General features: G+C 34.8%; 1 protein-coding gene across 1 annotated transcript in view; it reads left to right on the top strand.

Annotated features, from left to right (window-relative positions):
* nfx1 (nuclear transcription factor, X-box binding 1) overlaps positions 1-22,768 on the top strand; it is a 67,192-nt gene extending 44,424 nt beyond the window's left edge. The window contains exons 14-24 of the mRNA XM_039754875.1: positions 1,435-1,554; positions 3,538-3,617; positions 3,732-3,962; positions 7,172-7,245; positions 9,470-9,571; positions 10,607-10,648; positions 14,754-14,852; positions 16,496-16,562; positions 17,783-17,928; positions 21,083-21,187; positions 21,784-22,768. Of these exons, the coding sequence (XP_039610809.1) occupies positions 1,435-1,554; positions 3,538-3,617; positions 3,732-3,962; positions 7,172-7,245; positions 9,470-9,571; positions 10,607-10,648; positions 14,754-14,852; positions 16,496-16,562; positions 17,783-17,928; positions 21,083-21,187; positions 21,784-21,859 (1,142 nt within the window). The 3' untranslated portion in view covers positions 21,860-22,768. The remainder of the gene's footprint in view (positions 1-1,434; positions 1,555-3,537; positions 3,618-3,731; positions 3,963-7,171; positions 7,246-9,469; positions 9,572-10,606; positions 10,649-14,753; positions 14,853-16,495; positions 16,563-17,782; positions 17,929-21,082; positions 21,188-21,783) is intronic.
* The last annotated feature ends 1,102 nt before the right edge of the window (positions 22,769-23,870 follow it).

Genomic DNA, 23,870 nt, shown 5'->3' with positions numbered 1-23,870 from the left:
TTAACAACCCCCTCTGCTACTTAACTGACCAGATTAATATCCCATAAGTTTCATTGACTTTATGCTATACTCTGATTAAAAAGTGTTCCTTTAATTCTTTTGAGCAGTATATATAAATGATTTAGATAGGAATATAAGTAACAAGCTGGATACGTTTGCAGGTGATACCAAGATAGGTGGATTGGCAGATAATTTGGAATCCATTAAATCATTTCAGAAGGACTTCAACAGCATACACGCTTGGGCAGATTTTTGGCAGATGAAATTTAATGTCAGTAAATGTAAAGTATTACACATATAAAGTAAAAATGTTAGGTTTGAATATATAATGGGAGGTCTGAAAATTGAGAAGGATTTAGGAGTCGTAGTAGAGTCTTTGCTGTCAACATCCTGACAGTGTTCAGAAGCAATTAAGAAGGCAAACAGAATGTTAGGTAATATAGCATGATGTGTGGAGTACAAGGCCAAGGAGATTATGCACACGCTTTGTAATTCACTGGCGAGGCCTCAACTGGAGTAGTGTGTGCAGTTCTGGTCTCCAGGCTGCAAAAAGGACAAAGCAGCACTAGAAAAGGTCCAGAGAAGAGCGACTAGGCTGATTCAGGATTAAAGGGGATGAATTATGAAGAAAGATTAAAAGAGCTAAGCCTTTTCAGTTTAAGCAAAAGAAGTTTTAAGAGGTGACATGATTGGCGTGTTTAAAATTATCAAGGGAAGTAGTACAGTGAATAGAGACTGTTATTTTAAAACGAGTTCATCAAGGGGAAATTTCCCACATACATTAGGTAGTTTTTCTTTACACCGAGATAGCTCTACCTCTACACACAATTGGCTCAATTCAATCCAAAAACCTAACATAACATACTGTAAACAGCAAAGGTCATCTTAAGAGTATGATCAAATAAGTCATTTTATCATGGTGAATTTATTAAAGAAAACTAGACCTAAATTATTTATTCTCTGGCTGAGATGAGGGCAGATTTTTAAGTTGGTGAATTCTCCTACACCTGCATTTCTGGAAGCAGTATCCAGCTCCTCCACACGTCAGCAGACTACTATTTTCACAGATATCTTTAGCCTGTCATTACCTAGTCTGCTGCTTTGTTTGTTTTAAAAATCTTTTTTTTTTTTTTGCTGTTCAAGACATATTGTATAAGGTGACTGCCTAAATGACATTCTGATAGTAATTCTTGCATCAATCACAATAAGATACTGTACTTTAAAACATCTCTGCCACCATATAGTAATATATATGTTTCTAGTTTATTATGCCCACTCTATTTTGCTTTTCTATAAAGCATACCTACAGCTAACATCATAATGAAACGTATTGTAATTATTTTTTTGGTAATATTTAGATGATTTACCTGGTGTTTTTCTTCTGTTGACTTATTGTACATAAATACAAATGTGGTGATCTTGTACTTTTTCTAGGTTTTGATGAACTCACATGTTATTGTGGTGAAACTGTGATATATCCCCCAGTTGCCTGTGGAACAAGACCTCCAGAGTGCAAAAACCCATGTACAAGAAAACATGATTGTGATCATCCTGGTGAGAAAATTAAGGGTACTTTTTATTTAACATAACAAGTGTTTCTCAAAAATGTAGACAAAAAATTGGATAAAAATATATTTAACTTGCTATTAGTTATCCTAGACATTTACTGATTTCTGTTTGTTTACATGATAAAGGCATACCTTTATCATGTAAACAAACAGAAATTGTAAATGAGAATAAATCAGAATTGTGTGTTTAATTCTGTATTTTGTCATTTTTTTCTCTAGATGTTTGTTAAATAAGTTGAATCATTTCACTTTGCATGTTCCTGAAATCATCATTGACAACAGTGCATTTAAATTAAATTTAGGCATAAATGCATTATACTGAGAGTTAGAATATGTGAAATATTCTCCAAGTGAATTGATTCTATTCAGAATAGAGTCATGTAGACATTATGCTATATAAAAATGATTTGCCTAGATATCATTTTACTTGTACAAGGTAAATTCTTTTATATTAGTGTATAAATGCCAGCTTAATCTATATTTTAAGTAAAGCAAAGCCATAATACATTTTGGATCATTTGAAGCATAAATTACAAAGACAAATTAGTTACTCATTATTTGATATATTTAGCCTGATTATCAATTATATTTAGGTGATTACCAGCACACACCATACAGGTGCTTCTGTGAATGTGTTAGGCCCATAATTTTTTAAGATAACCTCCTCAAGGTTTTGACTTCATTCTGAAGACAGGCTCTCTACTAACAACATGAAAGTTTCTTCCTGTCTTAAAAAAGACCCAAGTGTCCTTTAATACAAGTAATTCAGAAATGTTATGTTTTACTAAATTACATTTTACCGTAACGTTTTATAATTTAAAGATGTGCATATGAGGTTGATTGGAGATTCTGAATTTACCTTGCATGTTGGAGTGTGCAGATATGCTTACCCTGCAGTGAACTGGTTTCTTAACAAGGATAGACTTCCTCAACCTTCTTGAAATGAGTTAATAGGCTTTTATATTTTTGAAAGCACAATAAAAGAAAGTAATAAATGCAGAACAGCAAAGGCAAGAATATATTTTGTTTGGGATAAATGTAAAATAGGAATTTTCATGTTTTCCCTGTATTTACTTTTTCTTTCTCTTATTTCTAACCCTTTACAAAGGCCCACTCATGCACACAGCTCTCATTTCCATTCACATAGTATCAGCTTGGAATCATCAGTCAGCCTTGGCCTTGGGAATGAGGAAAGAAGATCATTCATACACGGGGGGGAAAAATATACAAACTGCACAAAAATAATAATAAGGCACAGAATTCAAACACGGAATGCTAGGTTTGTGGTGGCAGTACTATCCACTGCGTCATCCAAATGAGAAACTATGTATTTACAAAAGTTTATGTAAATCAGACTTGGCAGTATCTATTAATTATAACAAATTGCATGTTTATCCACCCATCTCTTAAGCCCACCTAAAACAGTTAATTAGGGTTCATGTTGGGGAACTGGACAGACAGGACACCACACTGCAATTTATGTGTTTTGTCGATTCCAGTAGTAGCATGTTTTCAAAAACACAGATCCAACCAAAGGACAAAACACTTCACCAAATAGGAACATAGATCATTTTTAGAGCAGTTGATGTAGTTCTGTTTATAAAATTATCTTTGTTATAAATATGTAATTATAACCAGTTAAAGTTCAGAATTAGATGTCAATCTGAATTCCCAAATTCTTAAAAGGATGTAGCTTACTCATCTAATTCTTGTACTAGCTGAGTAAGCGGATCTACTGTATTTATGCTTTATAAAGCCATATTAACATATTCCTCATTTTCTTAGCATTTACTTTGACAAAGTGTAATATTTGGTAAAGTCAGACATCTCATTTTAAAAGTATTCTTTGCATAAAGTGTTGACTTTTAAAAATGCCTCCAATGCAGAAACATTTGCATTTTTTAAAGCTGGGTGATTTTGCAAATTATTGTATAAAATATAGTTTGTCTCCTTGTTTTTTTTTCTCCAGTATTTCATAACTGTCACAGTGAGGAAAAGTGTCCCCCCTGTACTTATTTGACACAAAAGTGGTGCATGGGAAATCATGAGGCAAGTGTAGAAGAAAATAAATTTAACCTTATATGTTAAGCTTGAATGCTGTTTTTAAAAAAGCTCCAAAACAAAAATTGTAATATATTGAATGTTTTGCATTTTTATTTTCAGCAAAGAAGTAATATTCCTTGTCATCTGTCAGATATCTCCTGTGGACTTACTTGTAATAAAAAATTGCCATGCGGCATGCATGCATGTAAAAGAATCTGTCATAAAGGGGAGTGTATGTCAGAGGAATCTTGTAGGCAACCTTGTTGTATTATTCGTCAAGAATGTGGCCATCCCTGTGCATCTCCATGTCATCCTCAAACTCCCTGTCCTAAGACCACATGCTCTGCAAAGGTATGTTTTTGTGACAGTTCTAATCGAATATGCATTGTCTTTTGCCTCCAGGAAAAAAATAAACCATTAAAATCTGTAAGGTACTTCAATTCTGAATGTTTAGACTACATCTGAAACCCTGCTCTGGATTAGGGTTTAGAAAATAAATGGATGTTGTTTACATTAATAGCCTGATAAAACCTCAGTATTCCTATTGGTTAGTTCATCATCTTTTTTTGTCATTTGGTGTTTTGACATTGATATCTCCCATATCTGTAGCTCGTTATCATTTATGCCAAAGATAGTGTGGCTTGTTATATTTTTCATTCCAAGAGGTGGTATGATCAACTACATCATTATTAAGGCCGTCAGATAAGCAAGAGTGTCCTCAAATCAGCTTTTGGGTCTTGCAGTCTTTAAGTGTTTTTGCTTTCTGTATCTCTTAAAGCCACTTAAAGCTTTATGCAAAGTGACAAGAACAGATAGCTTTGCTTGTTTCCTCTAAACTACACCAACACTGTACTATATACCAACAAATTAAAATAATTGTCCAATTAAAATAATTCTGACTAAATTTTATTTGAAATAAGTAGCTGAGCAATGAATTTTTAGCTTGAATTACTCATTCAAATAGTAAATGACTTCTTGAATGTATTTTTGCGACTTGATTATCAAAATACTGTAAATGAATTAACTCTTGACTGTGCAGGGCTATGAGGCAGCACACAGCACAGTTGTTAGTGCTGCTTATTTATAACTTTAGCAACAATTACTGTCATATTGACCTTCTATCTACAATATGTTTTTTATTATATAGTTTCCTTCCACATTCCAAATACATGAAGGCTTTACTTAAATCAGATTTAAAGGTTTGTGCTTTATTGTGCCCTCATATGTAATAGCATCTGATCCAGGTTTGTTCCTTTCATTGTATCCAAGTGTGTCAGGCTAGATTACAGTCATTTTAGTTTAGCAAGTAATGAATGAAAATGTAGATAGACTGTATTCAGACACATCTTTACAGCGTACATGTATGATAAATACTGAACAATTAATCAATGAAAATCAAGCTGGAGAGTTTAGGGATGGGATGAGTAATATCTTTAGTAAGTATTGTTGGGTTTCAGTAGGTGAGTGAGTTTGGGAACCATTTGCACTAATATAAGAAAAAGTAGGCTCAACTGAAAGTGCATTTATAACACAAGTTCGGTGACACTAAAGAGAGAGACTTTCTGGATTGCTTCAAAGAGGTTCTGCTAATCTCTCGTCCAAGCAAGGAAGAAAGGGAAAGAAGAAACAAATAATAATGACATGTGCTGTCATCAGCAAGAGTGAGGGCATTAGAAAAAATGTTGACTTCAGCTGGAGATATTGAGGACATTGTTCAGAGCTGGATGGAGTTCTTTGAGGAAGTATTTAAGTAGTTTATAATGAACTGTAGTGCAGTCAAAACTAGAAATCAGCACTTTAAAATGTATCTAAAGCCAGTCATGTTTCTTTACTTAAGCTATTAGCCTGTTAAGGGAAAGTCGATGCTTCAGGTAGAGGAGTTCAAGTACGTCTGGCTTACCTATAAAATTGTTCAAGTGTATGCAGCAGCCACAATTTGTAAATGTTTTATTATATTTTGTTGGTAAAATATTACCTGAGCTCTTAAACAAAGCTTAATTTTACGTCAATTTATAACCTAGTCCTTACCTTTGGTTTTAGGCTCCAGGTCAGTTTTAAGGTTTCTGCATAAAGCTTGTCACCATTGGTAGTAGGATGAGGATCTATCTCAACATTGCAGAATGACCTGGGAGTACAGTTGATTCTTCCCTGGGTGAAGGAGAGCTAGTTGAAATAGTTCTGTTGCAGGATTTATACTCTGCACTGTCCACTAACAGAAATCCTAGTTTGCAGGCCAGTAACATGCTGAGGATTGGTGGTAGTGTGGAAGCAATTTCTTTACTACATTCTTGTATATTATGAGATTTAGTGCATTTTAGTTGACCTCGTATTTAGGTAGATTTGGTTTTACAATATGTCAGTCTATCAAAGAGGTGAATTTCACCATTATAAATATGTGTATTATCTTTATTCAGTTCTATGACAGCATCACTTTTAAGTCATATTCTAGATTTGAATAAGTACTCTCGGGTGGTAATTTCTACAAAACACCTTTCATTTTTTAACAGTACCCCCTCATAATCTATTTCAGGCTTGTTTCGTGCCAGTGTCAGTAAAATGTTGCTGTAAAACATATCAAGATATTCTTAGCATAATGCACTCTTAAACGGTGGATAGGTTGAGCCATTAACTAGAAAGAACGTTGGAAGTGGTCTAGTGGCCATTTTACAGCACCCCATAGTGGATCAAGGCACAAAGCAGTACATAGATATGAAGAAATCACAATCTGGGGTCTGTAGTTGCACTTTGAGCTACTGTTTGTATGAAAATGTGCTATATAAATAAATGTTGTTGCTGTTGTAGTTCAAACATTGTTTTCTCAGTTTCTTTCCTGAATGCAGTGTGACTAGCTTCTCCTGGAACCAACAGTGATATTAGAAGGCACATCTGAATCGTTTTACATATTACAGCTGTACAGAACTGAAAGTACCTTTTGAATGGTCTTTTAGATCATATAAGATGTTTTATTTGTGCACTGTAGAAAATGTGGTAATTGTCAACCAACATTGACCACCGAAAAAAAAAAATTAAGCAGAGAAGTTCATTGAAAACTATCCACTAACTCCAAACTTAGAGTAAATTTAACATCAAAACTTGACAACAGTGTTACTAGCAGCATCACGATGTGCTGGACTGTAGTTTACAAAAACATTATTTAGCTTAAGGTGCTTAGCTTGCTTATCTCAGTCTGAGAATTGAATTATTTACTTGAAGCTATTCTCCTACACCTAATTTATAAGAATTTGTTTTAATAAAACTGTAGTCTAGGACTGCTCTGTCAGTGCCCTTCTAGATATAGAATACCTGGTGCATCATAATGAAATCTTTTTTTAAGCTGCAGTTGGAAGTTCTTGCGTTCATTAAACTTCACACATGAAACGGATTCTTGTAGTACTAATAACATAACTGTCACTTGGTTCAGCACATACAATCAAAATCCTGCAATAAACGAGTAAATGCAGTGATTTGCAGTACTATTTTTATTCATCAAGTTAAGTTATTCAGTTGTTTCAAATCCATTATTGAACTTAATAATATGAGCATTTAATTTTCATTTTCAGGTAGAGCTGCAGTGTGATTGTGGACGCAGAAGAGAAACAATGATCTGTTCAGAAGCGTCTCATACGTACCAAAAGTAATTTTGTTTGATTATTTTTAAATGTTAAAATTCCTTGTGCAAGACAGCAGAACATAATATGTAAAATGGCGTGTGCATTATTTCAAACTCAAATGTGGTATTTATACGAGAAGCCAGAGAAACTTTGATTTACCCTAGCACACTAAGTTTGGTAGTGACTCTTCTTAAAAGTGAGTGTTTCCTTCAGACAGCCAAAGCTCTATAGATTTCATTTGTGTCCTCTTCAGAATTAGATTCTGGTATTCCCAGCATGTAGTTTCCAGTGATACCTGTGATGTCCCAAAAGAGAAACGCCTGTCAAGATGAGTTGTCCTTATGAACAAAGCCAAAATCGGTGTTACAAAATATTATTAAATGTCTCTTTAAGGTTTTGCTTATTGTGAGGGCTTGGAAGTTCTGGCACTCCATCTCTTTATTTGCAGTTATAATTAAAAAGTTAAAAATTTTGACAATACTTCAGTTTTATGTGAAGACAGGAAAAGCAGCAGAGGTCACATTATCAAAACTATTTTCTGGTGAGGAGCTGTGTGTTGCACTTCTTTGCCTCTCCTGATGAACTAGGCAAAGTGTTCTTTTTGGTCATAGTATGTAGTATAAAAATATACTATATTACTAAAAAATGACTTTTTATTTGTCAGATATATTACAGAGCAGAAAATAAGTGATTTGTGGCTTTCTGGTTGCACTGTAGTCTGATGTACCCACTCCAGCTAATCCACTTCACGCCCCGACAAAATCAAACAGGTTGGCAGTCAGGTTTGATTTTGTCAAAAGTCGTAGGGGCATGGCTCTGTCTGTAAGAGAGCTAATAAGAATTGAAGCACTCACCTGGAAGTACACTGCATATAATGCAATAGCTAGGAATAAGGTGGAACACAGGTGCTTTTTACACCTCACGAACAGAGGAGAGACTAAACTAGTCTGTCTGATACCTCATATATTACATATCACGACAGAATGGAAGAAAGTAAAAATAAAAAAAAGGCCTAAGATTTCAGGTGAATTCACCATGTGTGTGAATCCTTCATACAAAATTGGCTCCATCAAGTCTGCATGTTATAGCAACAAGAACAGCAACTGCAGTCGTCAAAGTTGACAATCATTTTAGGCAGCATCCCCTGTTTATCATCTTTTGTTTGGTAAAGGAACTGACACCCTCTAGTATCCTTAGGAAATATTAGGCCATATTTCCATGTCACCTATACTGGTGCCCTTGCTTTTTGCCTACTAGGGCATCCATCATCTCTTCAAGGCTTACTGACCCCAAGTGTCCCCAGTATTTACTTTCTGACAACTTTTGTTCCTTTGGTACTTCCACTTCATTTCTCTTTGTCACTCTCCCCATCCTCACTGGAGGTCTTGCCTGGGACCAGGTATCTCTGTGCCACCCCGAACCCCCATTTGTTCATAGCAGTTTCATGCCATCCAGGCACTACTTTAAAGCACTTACTGAAAGTTTAAAACAACTAATTTAGCATATAGTGTTTGATAAATGAAAAAAAAATGAGCATAGAGTATTTGAGTAAAATAAAAAGTATCTCATATTGGCAATTTTTTTTGATTATGTCTGTTTTAAAAACAATAAACCCATACAGTGCAAAATAACAATACAGATGCATGTGCAACATGTGATGCAGATATGAATTTTATCCAGCATGAATGCAAAAAGGTGATGATTCTTAAAATGTGATCTGAATATATTATCAGTATCTTTACAAACATTCCACCACAAATATATTGATATTTTGTTTAATGTTCATAAACAACATTCTGATATTTGTGTTATTTTATATCAGCTTCACAAACACTGACTTTTTCTGTTGCTTATTTTGTTTTATTCATTGTATTAATCTTTTTCTGTGGTGTTTGCCATCTCTTAAAATACGCATTATCTTTCTAATATATATGGTACATGTTAAATTTGAATAATGTCTTATATGTTAATACTCTAGAGCAAATCCATCCTGCATTTGCAGGAAAAATAGTATTTTACCAAAAGAATATGAAAACCTTCTCTGGTAAATTGCTAAAAAGACTGAAATTCATGATTGCTTGTCTCAATATCCATACTGAAAGAGCACAGGGTGCAATAATTTGCTAGTGAAGCTATTGAGTCAACACTGATTGTTTTCAAATGTAACATTTTAAAATGTGGAACTGAGCAAAGAAATTAACTTCTCAAGTGAAATATCCCACAATATATATTATTTTGATTGTGCAGAATTGCTGCTATTGCAATGGCCAGTCGACTTTCTGATATGCAGCTGGGAGACTCTGTTGAAATCAGTCAGCTTATTACAAAGAAGGAAAAAAAACAAAGTCGGTGAGTATTTCAAATGTATTCTCCTTGGATGGGGCACTAATTCATCTCAAAAATTACTCAAACATATGCAGAAGAAAAATGTGAAATTGCCAGTTAACTTAAAACACAGATCTTTATGGATATGAAGGGAAACCTGAGTCCCCAAAGGAAAATCAGTGCAGACATGAAGTAAATGTGAAAGCTCCAAATGTACAACAACCAGTTGTGGGGTTTGTATTCAGGACACTGAATTCGGAAGGCAGAAGTGCTAGCCTCTGAGCCACCTTCATTAAAGATGGTTTAGTAAATAATTACCTATAACCAATATTCCTTCATATAGTGGAATATGTAAATGTACCTTGAAAACATAGTATTAGCTTTTCTTTCATTAATAATAACAGTGATAATTTTATGTACTGTATGAAGGAAATTCCCATAATCATTATAATTGTTTATTTCATAAAGTCTTTTCACCAAGTGAAATCCATATTTAACTACTTCTATAATAAGTTGTACATTACATATGACTGGTACCATTTCTGTATTTAGCATTATGGTTTTTTTCTTGTAACAGTCAATTTTATGTTCAGTTCTGGAGTGAAAAATGAAGAACAAGTGTCTTAAATGTTTCACTGTCTGAAAAAAAAGGTATACAGGGAAAGTAATTGTGGATTTTATAATGAACATTTTTGTAAATTCAGTTAAGTATCATAAACTTAATCTCTCTACCACATTATTAAAAGTAAAATATTAATAACATTTTTAAAATGCTTTCTCATGTTTCCAGTGAATCATAGCTATCTTTAATGTTGATTTTTTTTTTTTAAAGTACAGTAATATTAAAGTAGTTCACATACTAAATTATACGCTTAATAAACAACTACAACTGCAATGAAAATAACAAATTCATATTCCATCATTGTGAAATGTGTTCTGAAAGTAATGTGTATTACAATTTTGAACTATGCCCTAAATTAATATTGGTACTAGAGTGCATGTTCCCAGGCTAAAAATGTTCAGTTAACAATAATGTTTTCATATTATTTTTTGTTGTAGGTTGCAATGTGATGAAGAATGTTCATTGCTTGAAAGAAACAGGTAGGTGGTCTTAACCTGCATGTCGGACATCAACTCAGTCTTAGGAAACCGAAGTAATTACAATGCTGGATGAATAGGCACTCTTCTTTTTAAATTTTTATCAACTTGTCATGGTTATGGTGGCACTAACATGGCAGAGTAAGTCTGAATAGACCACCATAATCTTAACATTTTTTTGCTCCTTTGGAGTGTCTTGGCCCAGTAGTCAAGGTCTGGTACACATTACATTAAAATGCCCAGTGGACATTTTCTCAAGATACTGAAACTAACCATAAGTGGATCACATCAGTTTGGAGCATCAATTGTAAAATAGCTCTTGTCAAAACTGTGTTTCCTGTGGACCCGTGGTATAACTGACCAATATCATACATTAACAATAGAATTCAATGATATATTAGAAAATCTCTTGCAGTTGTCCACTTGAGTCACTGTTTAGCAGCATTATGATTTACGGATAAAAATTGTCATGGAATCTAGTGGTTCAAATGGCAGTGGTCCTACAATGTCTGCTGGAATGGAAAAAGGAGAAAAATGACTGATGCTTACTTAATATTGCTGTTTACCAGTGTAAGACAGGATGTATTATGTATATGCTCAACTGAAGTCATCTTCCTCCCACATCCCAGAAGTTTTATAAACTGGAACTAGTAAATATCAATTTTATTGTTATGCGTACGTAGTACCTGCGTATCTCCTCAGAGTTTGCAAAAATACAATACAATTAACAGGATACTGAGGTTAGTGTGCAACAAATTACAGAAGTGAATGAATTTGTTGGTACCCTTATAGTTCATTGAAAAAACGCTCTCTTTCTGAAAAGTGAGTAAATAAAAAGCAATTGTCCCATGTATACCTGCATGCCTTTGATATGTCATTGAGTAAAGCAAAACAAATGTGAAAAGAGGTCAAGTATTGCTTATTCTATAAACATATTTTAAAATGGCCTGGACACATTTGTTGTTACCCTAGAAAAGATCATAAATAATATTGTTTTCTTTATTAATATCACATGTCTTCAATTGTGCAATCAGTCATTCAGCTTATTGAAAAGTAAAAAAGTAGTCACTCGGCTGTTTGGTATCATCATATATCCCACACTGAACATGAACCAGAGAATGCAAGGATATTTGTCCTAGAAGGTGATAAAAGAAAATTATAGACAAGCATGTAAAGACTATAAGACTATCTCCAAGCAGCTTGATGTTCCTGTGACAACAGTTGCAAATATTATGAAGACATTTAAGGCCCATAGGACTGTGGCCAACCTCCCCAGATGCAACCACAACAGAAAAAATGATCCTAGACTGTGCAGAAGGATAGTGAGAATGGTAGACAAAAAGCAAAGGACGGCTTCCAAAGAAATACAAGCTTTCTGAGTAGCAGTGGACTCAATGGAATTAGACCCAGGAGGACTCCACTATTGAAAGAAAAAAATTTAAAAAGCCAGTCTGGGATTTGAAAGAATGCATATTGAGAAGCCACAATGCTTCTTGGAGAATGTCCTTTAGACAGATGAGACAAAAATGGAGCCTTTTGTCAAGTCATACTAGCTCTGTGTCCACAGAGGAAATATAAAGCTTTCAAAGAAAAGAACACCATACTTACTTTGAAACGTTGTCTTGGTTATGTTTGGGGGCTGCTTTGTTGCGTCTTCCATGGGTTGCCTTGAGTCTGTGCAGGGAACAATGAAAGTTCAAGACATTTTTCAGCGAAACATTACAGTCCAGTGTCCGATAGCTCTGTCTTAGGTGCAGGTAATGGGTCCTCCAACAGGATAATGACCCAAAATACACATCTATCACCACATAAGAATGGCTAACAACAAAACGTTAGATTGTTCTGAAGTGGCCTTCTACGAGGCCCGATTTGATTTCTACTGAACATCTATGGAAGGAACTGAAACACGCTGTCAGGAGAATGGAGGAGTTTGCTCAGTAAGAGTGGGCTAAACTACCTGAAGAAGTCTCATTGTAAGCTTCAGGAATTGGTTGTTTGCGGTGATTGATTTTAAAGGTTGTGCAACAAAACACTAGGTTAAGGGTCCCATCATTTTTGTCCATACCATTTTTATTTTTGATATTATTATTTGAAATATTCTGTTGAATTGAAACTCTTAACACCAAGTATGATTTTTGTTAAATACAAAATAAACAATATACAAAGTAAGAATGTAGTATAATAAAAAAAGCAAGCAATGTATATATGTTGCATAAAACAATAATATCTCATTAACAGGTTACATAAGTACAAAACCTATTAAATACACAAAGCACAGCGACTCATTAAATATTTTTGATCCTAGTGGCTGCCTACAATTCCAAAGTAAAATATTTTCTGTTTTTATACTTAACCCCCGTGTTTGGTTTTCCAGATAAACACTTTTAAGATTTTTTTTTTCTTTGAATTGTTGCTATTTTGTTAGTTTCGCTTTTATTTCAGAACTTCGTTAAAAACAATATTTGGAATCTTTTGAGTCCCAATATCCTGAATCTTTTAAATGAGGTCAGTGAGACTTTTGTTTAATGACTTTATACCATAATTCAGGATAGGTTTCTCTGTTTGGAATTTCAGCACAGACAAAACAATCTACATCATCAGCAGTTAATAATTTTTTTTGCAAAGTAACCAATAAATGCATGTTAGGTAAACCCCATTTTTGAAATTCTCTGACTTAAACTTCAAAGCCTTACAATATTTACATACTTCTGATATATCACCTATGTCCATATATTCGATCTCTATTCTCCTTTTCGTTATTTCTCCGAGTAATAATTTCTCTTTGTTTGCGCTAATGCGATCTTTACTTTCTTTTTTTTTTTTTTTGGCAGTTTCGTTTTTTTCTGCTTTCATATTCTGTATCTTGCTCTGCATGTGTATCACGCCTAAGTTTTTTTTGAGTCTTTTGAATTCCCGTTTTCGTTATCTCATGTGTTTGGCCCCCTAGTTTTTTAACCTCTTTATGACATTTAACTTTTTTTTTGTACTCTTTGTCTTTTATTTTTGACCTCGCTTTGACCTGCTTTTTTTCAGTGACACCTGGTCCGTGGTGATTATTTTCCCTTTTTTTGAGTAATAATTTCTGTTTGTTTGCGCTACCGCGATCTTTTTCTTTTTTTTTGATACTTTCTAATTTTCCTGCTTTCATATTCTTTAACTTTCTCTGCATTTGTATCGCACCAACGTTATTTTGAACCTTTTGAATTCCACTGTTTTCATAATCTCTAACCTGCTCTGCATGTGTATAGCTCCAACGTTTTTGAACGTCTTTATGAAGTTCTACTTTGTCTTTTACTCTTTGTCTTTTAATTCTGAGCCCAATTGGACATGCTTTTTTTTCAATTCCACTTGTTCCGGGCTGATTATCTTATTTTCTGAATTTGCACCAAGATTACTTTTTCTTTTTTTCTCTCCAACGCATTTAATTCTCTTTTCTTCGCTCTGCTCTTTCTTCTTCGCTTAGTCGTCGACGGTTAATCTATAACGTATTGTCCTTATACGCTTTATATGCACTGAGAGCCTTGGATCTGTGTGTGCTCAAAGCCTTTACACGACTGAGTGTTTTGCTGCCCGTGGTCTTATTTGATATTGGTTGTAAGTAGGGCGTGTCTTGCAAGAATCTCATGTTCTATGTCCCCATAAGATGGTCCTGGGTCAATCTCTTGGCACAAAGTAGTCTCATGTTTAAGGTCCCCGCGAGACGCTCTGTGGCAAATCTCTTTCATCTCATGGGTCTTTTAAGTGTCTTCCATCTTCTGTCTTTCAAACTGATGGATCCATGTTTTATTCCAGCTGACAACCCATGGTAAAAACCTTTCGTCCTCTTCTTCATTTTAGGAGAGCAAATCTGGACACACATTTCTGCACAACCGCGTGATTGATGATTAAATTTGGTGGAACTCAGCATGCATACACTTTGGAATATTGTGAGGCAGTAGTAATGTTCTCTGCACATTCATTGAATACTAAAATCTCAGTTGCAAGCTACTTTTGATCATAATTTGTTATTCCTCTTGATATATTAAAAATATTTTTGTTTTTAGCCTATTTAGGTAGATATCTTGTCCTTAAAAATGCCCATTAGTATGTTTTTCTCTGTATCCTATAGACGTTTAGCAGAGGCTTTGAACATTGACCAGAATTCAAACCCTTTCAGTTCTCGAACCTCAACCTCGAAATACAGTGACACCCTAAAGGAAGATGCCAGGTGAGAAGAAATAAATAATTTGCAATTTAAAGTAAACTTTTACAATAAAAGCTCAACTCTTGTCCAACTGCGCATGTCTAGGCTAGCATTAATGAAATACTGACTGAGAAAGTACAGTTTTGCAAAAAGACTTTGAGCACTCCTAGTCTAAGGAAATTATTTGTTAGGTCTTAACTGAAAAGAAGTTCAAACAATGTCTGCAGAGAACACATTTAAATATAATTCTGCAAATTTTATTGAAAAGTTACTATTTATTTTTGAATTTATCAAATTTGATAAATACATAAAATGTGTCATGCGCAAAAATGTTGTCACATTGTTAGTCAGTATGTACTAAGACCCCTTTGGCAGAAATCCAAGCCTTCAACTGTTTCTTGTAGCCAGCTGATTTTACTTTTAAAGTATTGGGCCACCCTTTCTTGAGGAAAGCTTCCATTTCAGAAATGATACCTTGTCTTGCATACGCTGCATGTTTAAGACCAAACCCACAGATTTTAAATAATAATCAAATCTGAGGACTGATAAAGCAATTCCAAAACCTTGATATTTCATCTCTTGAAGTAGTTCATTTATGTATGTTGAGGTATGTTTTGGACTATTGTCTTGTTGTAATTTCCAACCATTTTTTCAGCTTTAGTTTCCTTCACTTACTGTGGGGCATTCGTTTAAATGACTTGATACTTAATAGAATCCATTCTTCCTCTCTCCCCACACACTTGTTTCCTGGGCCACTAGCTGCCACATATCCATAAAACACAATAAACTCATGTCCATGTTCAACAGTTTGCAAAGTTATATTTTCTCCATATGCCTGTTTCTCTTTTTTCTCCAAATATACATTGGGGATTGTAGCTAAAGAGTTGAGTTTTTGTTTCATCAAACCACAGCACTTGGTTTGAAAACTCCTCTGTCTAATCTGAGTGTTGGGTTACATACATCAGACATTGATTTTTGCTATGAGATTGCAGGTAATGTTTCATTCTGACGATTCTCCATGTAGATTATGTTTGAACAAGTGATGCTGCATGGTGGACTGGGGTACCACTGTTCCTGTGCTCATGGGAATTTGCTTTCTATCCCTGAACAGTCTGCTGCAGTACTCTCAGAGATTTTACTTGTTCCTCTTGACCTAGTCTTGATTTATACAGTTCTTTTTTCTTAATGGGATTTTGAGTAGTGAAAATTGTAAGCAGGAAGTGTTTAGGCATATTTTAAATATATTTTAAATATCTTATTCTGCTCGGAAATAGTGAATTACATTTCTTTTCATACACAAAGTTAGCTTTGTAGAGGAACAAATGGCTGTTAAGTGTAAGCACACTACCCTGGGAGGTTCGAAGGCTTAGACAATTTACCTAAAGTTCTAGAAATCTTTTCACCTGATTAAAACCTTATTAATTAGTTAAACTGAGAAACTCGACAAAAAATAACACTAATGGATCACCTGGAGGGATGGCCACACTTTTGCACATGCACATTTTATGTTTTATTTTTTCTAATTTGTTATATTCGGCAAGTAAATAGTTGATATGAATTACAATTTGCAAAAATATATCATACAGTCTAATAGTGTAATATTTGTTCATGAGAAAAGCCAAACACAAAAACTAAGTATCTTCAAGAATTAATTTTTTTGTATACAGGAAGGATACAAAATTTGTAAGTGAAATTGAAGAAGAAATGAAGAATCTTATAGAACAGGCAAATAAGGTAACAAGTGGTAAAGTCAACTTTATGAAACAACAAAATCTCTGTACTGTGTTTTTTTTTTTTTTGATGGACTTTTAATTTACTGTCGGGTATTTCCTTCAAGACATATTTTCACTTGGAGGTTTTCTTTAGCTTGTTTTCCTTCTCATACTACAATATCATTCAGTTGGAAACCGGTATTAACTGTTTTAGGAACGGTTATTATTCACTCCAGTATCTGATTAGTCAGTCAGTCATTGTCCAACCCGCTGTATCCTAACACAGAGTCATGGCGGTCTGCTGGAGCCAATCCCAGTCAGCACAGGGCTCAAGGCAGGAACAGATCCCGGGTAGGGAGCCAGCCCACTGCAGGACACACCCACACACCAAGCACAGACTAGGGACAATTTAGGATCGCCAATGCACCTAACTTGCATGTCTTTGAACTGGGGGACCCACGCAGACACGGGGAGACATGCAAACCCCTTGCAAGGAGGTCCCGTAAAGCGAAACCAGGTCTCCTAACTAAGACCATTCTCTTTACACTCCACCATTAAAGATGAACAACTGAACTTGTAAAAGTATTTAATTTAATAGTGGAGATGGCGGCTGTGGGTGTAAACACAAATATTTGAGTAGTAAACACCTGTCCTACGTCTAAGGACCCAGGCAACCAGGTGTGTTTTTTTTTTACCCTGAGCAATCCCTTTATTTACCTTACACCTTTCTCAGACCACCTTTTCTTCTAGTGGGCCATTGTTTTTTGTCTGACAACTCAGTGGTCTGAATGCACTTGCAGGAGCATGCCTTTGAATTGCTTTTGGAGTTGCTACTTGACTCCAGTATTTCATAATTCACTGGCACTTTTTTTTTTCTTTTCATAATGCCCTAAAAATGCTGAGCGCCAGTAGTTTTTTCCTGTGCAACTTTGCTAACCACTCTAGGTTTGTGCAATTTTGAAGAGCCACTAGCAATCACCCCAGTTTTCTACCTTAATAAACTGTGCCCTTTAGTGTAGCCTTCACAGTTCATCTACTGAAGTCTAAGATGTTCTTCCCAATTTATAAAATCATCTAACCTGAACTAGTGTAATTTTTTTTTCTTTACTGTGAAAATGTTCATGAAAAAAATTTTATTCAACTTTATTCACATTATAAAGATATACTTTATTTGTAATATTATGTTTAGGATACTCAACTGTGTGGTGTTTGCTTCACTTCACAGTAGATTTTATTTTGCAGGGCAAACAACCTAAAAGGAGTCATTGCTTTCCACCCATGAACAGAGAGCATCGGAAGCTCATTCATGACTTAGCTGAGGCTTATGGAATTGAAAGTGTGAGCTATGATAGTGAACCAAAGCGCAATGTTGTGATCACAGCCATCAGGTAAATGCTGGACTTTCGTGGTTTATCTTCAAAATGTATTGATACTGCCTTTAATGACACGTAAGCAAATAAATAGAAGTCAGAGTTCACATTTCAATTATCTGTACTTGATGGGAATTTATTTCTGTTAATATTTTAATTAATAGTAAAACCCAAATAAATGTTCTGAAGTAGGTGATCTAAAAATGAAAGCACTTGGTTTTTTTTTTTTTTTTTGGTTTTTTTTACCACCATTAATTTTGTGCAGTGAAGATGTCACCTATTATAGTACAACCCCAGTTCCAAAAAGGTTGGGATGCTGCATAAAATGTAAATAAAAACAGAATGCAATGATTTGCAAGTCTCATAAAACCTTATTCACAATAGAGCACAGAAAACATATTAAATATTTAAACTGAGAAATTGTGCCATTTAAACAATAAGGCCATTTTGAAATTCATAGCAACAACATGTCTGAAAAAAGTTGGGACAGAGCCATGTTTACCACTGTGTAGCATTCCCTCTTCTTCTATCAAGAGTCCATAAATGTCCAGGAACTGAGACCAGTTGCTGGACTTTTGGAAGAGGCATGTTGTCCCATTCTTTTCTGATATAGGATTCTAGCAGCTCAACAGTCCTGGGTCATGTTTGTTGTGTGTTTTCTTTCTTGATACATCAAGTGTTTTCAATAAGTGAAAGGTCTAGACTGCAGGCAGGCCAGTTCAGCCCCTGGACCCTTCTACTATGAAGCCATGTTGTTGTAATAGATGCAGTATGCTGCTGAAATACTGCAAGGCCTACCCTGAAAAAGATGTCATCTGGATGGGAGCATATGTTGCTATAAACCTTGTATATACAGTTCCTTTCAGCATTAATGGTGCCTTTCCAGATGTGCAAGCTGCCAATTCCCTAGTCACTAATGCACCCCCATACCATCAGAAATGCAGGCTTTTGAAATGAGCGCTGATAACAAGCTGGGTGGCCCCTCTCTTCTTTAGTCCAGAGGAGGCGGCGTTCATATTTTTCAAACAAAATTCAGAATTTTGATTTGTCTGACCACAGAAGAGGTTTCCACTTTACCTCAGTCCATTTTAAATGAGCTTTGGCCCAGATAATTTTACATAGTGTCCCAACTTTTTTGGAATTGAGGTTTTAATAATTCATCATTGAAAAGTATAATATATCTATAACAAACCTATAAAACATTGCGACTGTGATAAACAAGAGTGCATTATAGGCTTCTACACTAGCACAGAACATGTGGCACAGGCCTTTTTAACCGTATTATCACTTCCTTCTTTTAGAAGGGGGCATTTCTTTCATCAAATGCCTCCTTTGGACTTTGTTGATGAGGCACAAATGTGGTTTTTGTTTTCTCAGTTAAGGAAGGAAAGATTACATTTGTTATTTGTTAAGTCTGTGAACATCTTGAAATTTAGCAATGCTTTTTTGGACTTTTGCTGTTATAAATAAAGCTGAGAATAAGAATCTGATAAGTCCGCACTTTGCATTCTTCTGTGAGCAATAACTAGGTGATCACAGATGGATTGTTTTGTCATACAGTTTGGAGGTGATAGCTTCTGGTTGATGACTGCTTACCTAAAGACATGCTTTTTTTGATAGAATTGTTTAATTTTGGAAACTGCTACATAAGGAAATGAATCTACCCATCCATCTTTTTTTGAAGTTAAATTTCGTATTACATAGTCACAAGGAACCACAGGCAACTGGAACACTGCACAAATACAGTATTCAGCCTGCTAAGCTGATGATTTTGAAATTAATCTGTTGCAATATAAAATATATCTGTATGCGCTTTGTTACAGCCTGATATTTGTGTTTAATTGTGAAATCACGGTTTTGGTTTTCTTTCTCGATTGGTACCAGGGAGAAAACAAACAAATGTCAAACCTTAGACTATGCCAACGCCATCTGTTGCTAAGCATTTAATATTAAGTAAAACACTGAAATTAGAATCTAAAGCCTGTTGATAAACAGTGTCAGAAGTATTTTTTTCTTTACTAATGGAAGCTGGGTTCTTGATATTGAAGATATAGGTAACAGTTATGCCATTGACAAAAGCAGATCCAGCGTTTGCAAACAACATGGCTTTGTACTGTGATTGAATCTACCATAAAAGCCACCACAAGAGCTTGGCAGGGCCACATCCGAACATAGTGTCATTGCTCATAAGAACGGATAGTGCTCAGTGGTCATGATCCACAATACTCTTACATTTGGAGTGAAAGGCCTCCACAAAAGTGCACCTGGATGTAACTTGCAATGGTAGATGTCACTCTCAGAGTTTGTATCTGGGATAGCAAGTGATTAACAAGAACAATAATGTATTCTGATTTGTAAATTATAGTGGAAATAACAGCTAGTTGTTCAGATCAGAATTTGTGATGGGAATGCAGATGAGGAAAGAAATGTAAATTCAGTGTATTTTGTGAAAAATAACATCAATTTTAAAAACAACATAAACATTTGTTTGTTTATTTTCTTTTTAATTATTTATTTAAGTCTACATACCTGGTTTTAGTTCAGTGTAAATAAAACTAATAGCCAGCATTGACATTTGTGATGACATGCTACAAGATAAATTATTTCTCCAAGTGAATCCGTTATCCTAAGTAACTTCTTTTTGGAAAGATGAGTATGGGCATGTGTGTGTTGTGCGGTGGACTGGTGTCCCATAAAGGGCTGGTTCCTGTATGGCAGTTAATGCTGCAATGCTCAGAACTGTGGATGAGGGGTTTTAAAAGTTGATGGATGGATAAATAAAGTCCATTAGAGAGAGAAAATTTGATCAAGATATTAATTGTGTACATTATTGCCCTGACTCTGTCCTTCATTATTTATTTTATAATTTAACGCTATAGTAATTTTTTTAATAACCGCATTTCCTAACTACAGCAGTTCCACAAAGCACGTAAAACCCCAATCAGAGATAAACAAATCTTTAAATATGTAAAATATTGTACGTAGAAGTTGTTTTCTTGATAATCACAATTATTTTAATAAACACATTTTGTTGTTGTCAAATACTTCACCAAGGTGTTGGCTAACAATTCATTGGGCTGTGTCATTGACTTGGGTCCTTCTCATTTCTTGAGTTCCTGAGTTTTGGCCACACCAATGCATGCCTGATCTGGCTGTACATTTTGTTTCACAGAGGAAAATCTTCTTGCCCCAATTGCTCTCTGACTGAAACTTTGCAGCGGGAAGCTGCCATGAAACCCCCACCTCCCATTCCACACCACAAGCAGCAAGGTGCCAAGTAAGTCAGAACTCGAATCTATGCATGGGTTAATGGAATATTCTAAGCAAACTTTGAGAAACTCTCCTGATAAGTAAAATGAGCACTTATTACAGGGAAAGATGTGGCAGTGAACTTGATTTGTTTTGTTGAAGAATGTACAATAATCAAGTAGAAAAATCATATACATATACATTGTCATTTGTGTAGTTAGGGAACCACAGGGATTTGTAGACTGGTGAATATGGTAGAAAGTTGCAGTGATTAATGCTGAAGGAATCAAATATGTTAAATACTGGAGATTATTTGAAAACGAGAAGACTATTTTAAAATTAAAATTTAGTCCTGATGCCAGACAAGCTTAGAGACAGAATTTCTAAAGATGCCATTTGGTAAAAAGAGGAAAACTATTTAATGGAATTTTTTGTACCATATTTGCAACAAATAATTAAGTTATTGGGGATGGATTATTAGATTAAGCAATTTGGAAGAGAAAAGAAGTTTGACCTTTAAATGTACCAATCTAAGAAATGCTTATTGAAACCTGATTCGGGTTTTTAGAAAATTCTGCTAATAAATATGTTTACTAATCATACAATATCTGTATTTTTTTCCAGGGTTGGCAGTTTCAGTAGTATGCAAAAACCTGCCAAAGAAGAACCTCTGATTGATTACTTTGATGTCCAGGATTAAAGAATTGGTGTCCCATCATTACTGAATGGATTGGAATAATTTGCTCCAAAGCCACTTTTCTGTAATTTTGTTGAACTAATGCAAGTCTCTGATCATGTAGTCAGAGATTCTGGTGGTATTTAAATGTAACGATTTTGTTACTAATGTTGAATCAAAAATTAAATTCATAATAAACCACAATTATTGATATTAAATCAGTTTCTTCACATTTCAGCTGTTAAACCTTTAAAACCAGTGCAATTACACATCTGTCAACATAAATAAAATATATTGTTGCTTTTATGAAAGTTGGCATATTCAGAACAAAGCAAGTTTTGGGCATTCTTTGTTTCATTATTATTGGAAAATGGTAATAGTTATTATAGTTATTATAATTACATTTTGGTGTGCCAGGATGAAAGAAATATTGGAAGATTAAGCTTGTAATAAAACAATTTATTACAGTCTCTTCTTATATTGTAAAAGCCAGAAAATATATAGAGCGCCATGTTATTTTACATTACCGCAGCCAGATGGCGCCTGTTTGGGACTGAGCTGTCCCACATGCTCAGTTTGTAGTGGACACAATGTGCAGAGACGAGTCCGTCGACTCCTGTGCATGTAGCAGTAAAATATGCAGTGTATATCGGAGGGACATTGTCATAAGGAGAAGTCTAGTAAAAAGCTGTTTTATAAATAGAAGTGTTTTATGTAAAGTAGTTTGGAATGGAAAACCACCATCAAAAACAGCTAATCAGAAATAAGTAATGCTAGTTTATTTTTATTTAGAAACAGCCCCAACTAATTTGTGGTCAGTTTCCAAATTTGCCTGTATTTCTCCAAGCTTGGTTCAGCTACTGTATACCAAATATATTGTATTTCCATTAAATTATACTTTTTAAATCAATAAAAATACTGCAGTCATACAAATGGAAAGTGTTTTATTGCATTTCACTGTATCCTCCACAGGTTGTTTCATCCCAGGCTGGTTCCTGGCACTGGCTTTAACCCTTGTAACTGGATTTAAGTGGGATTGAAGGGAAATTCAAGAATGAATGAAGTATTCTTAACTTCTCAGCTGTATTGTTGCAATTTACAATGCAAAATTATGAATTTGATATATGAACTTGTAGAAAGACTCAAATGGTTGCTTAACTGCATGGATCTCCATATGTTGCTGTACAGTGATGTAGAGGCTTATAGAAATAGAGCCAGGAATGGCTGAGTGGGCACACATTGAGTTTCACAGTAAATATTATGAATTCACATATTTATTGTGTGCTGGTCACGGTATTAATTAATAAAATTAAAAATAACAATATCAATAAGGAGTACAAATAAGAAACCTTTGCATGTAACCTTCCTTGGTCCTGTACTTGCACATCCTAACTAAATCCTCAGCAGGAGCCCATCTGTGTTATTTGCATTACTCATTTCTCATATCTGATATGGTGGTGCAGATGCAGGGGCTTGCATGTGAAGGTTGGATGCTTTTGTTGAAAATTATTTCTGTGCAACATTTGTGTGTTCTCTCTGTGTATGTGTGTCCCGGCTGGACTTGATCTCTGCCTACATTGAAAAGAAAGCAGTGTTAGGTGAACTGAAGACTCGAATTCAGCCTGTCATGAGAAGGTGAGTATGGCTGAGCTCTAATCCCCATCCTTTCACTGATGTTGGCAGCAGAGGCTGGCTTTCTGGTTTCTCGTGTCCATATAGTAGATACAAGAGATAAAACAGTTTAAGACTGCTTGTAATGTAGCATTACTATTCATTTTCCTTTAATTGAATTATTTTATACATTTATTCACAATAGCATTCTAGCTCACATAAGAACATAAATACATTTTATAAGTTTTATTCATTTTCTTGTTAAATATAACCAAGCTAGCTGTTTATAACATTCCTGGCACCTGTGTACCTTTTAATATGAGCTTTTTATTGTAATACGTTTTAGTTAAATTGTTGTAAATAATATCAGTATTCTTGAGGCTTTACCCTGTATACTGAGCCAGCTTAGTCATAACATGTCAGA

The sequence above is a fragment of the Polypterus senegalus genome, chromosome 5 (genome assembly GCF_016835505.1).
Source record: "Polypterus senegalus isolate Bchr_013 chromosome 5, ASM1683550v1, whole genome shotgun sequence".
In the NCBI taxonomy this organism is placed as follows: domain Eukaryota; kingdom Metazoa; phylum Chordata; class Cladistia; order Polypteriformes; family Polypteridae; genus Polypterus; species Polypterus senegalus.
This window is presented reverse-complemented; position numbering and strand designations above follow the sequence as displayed.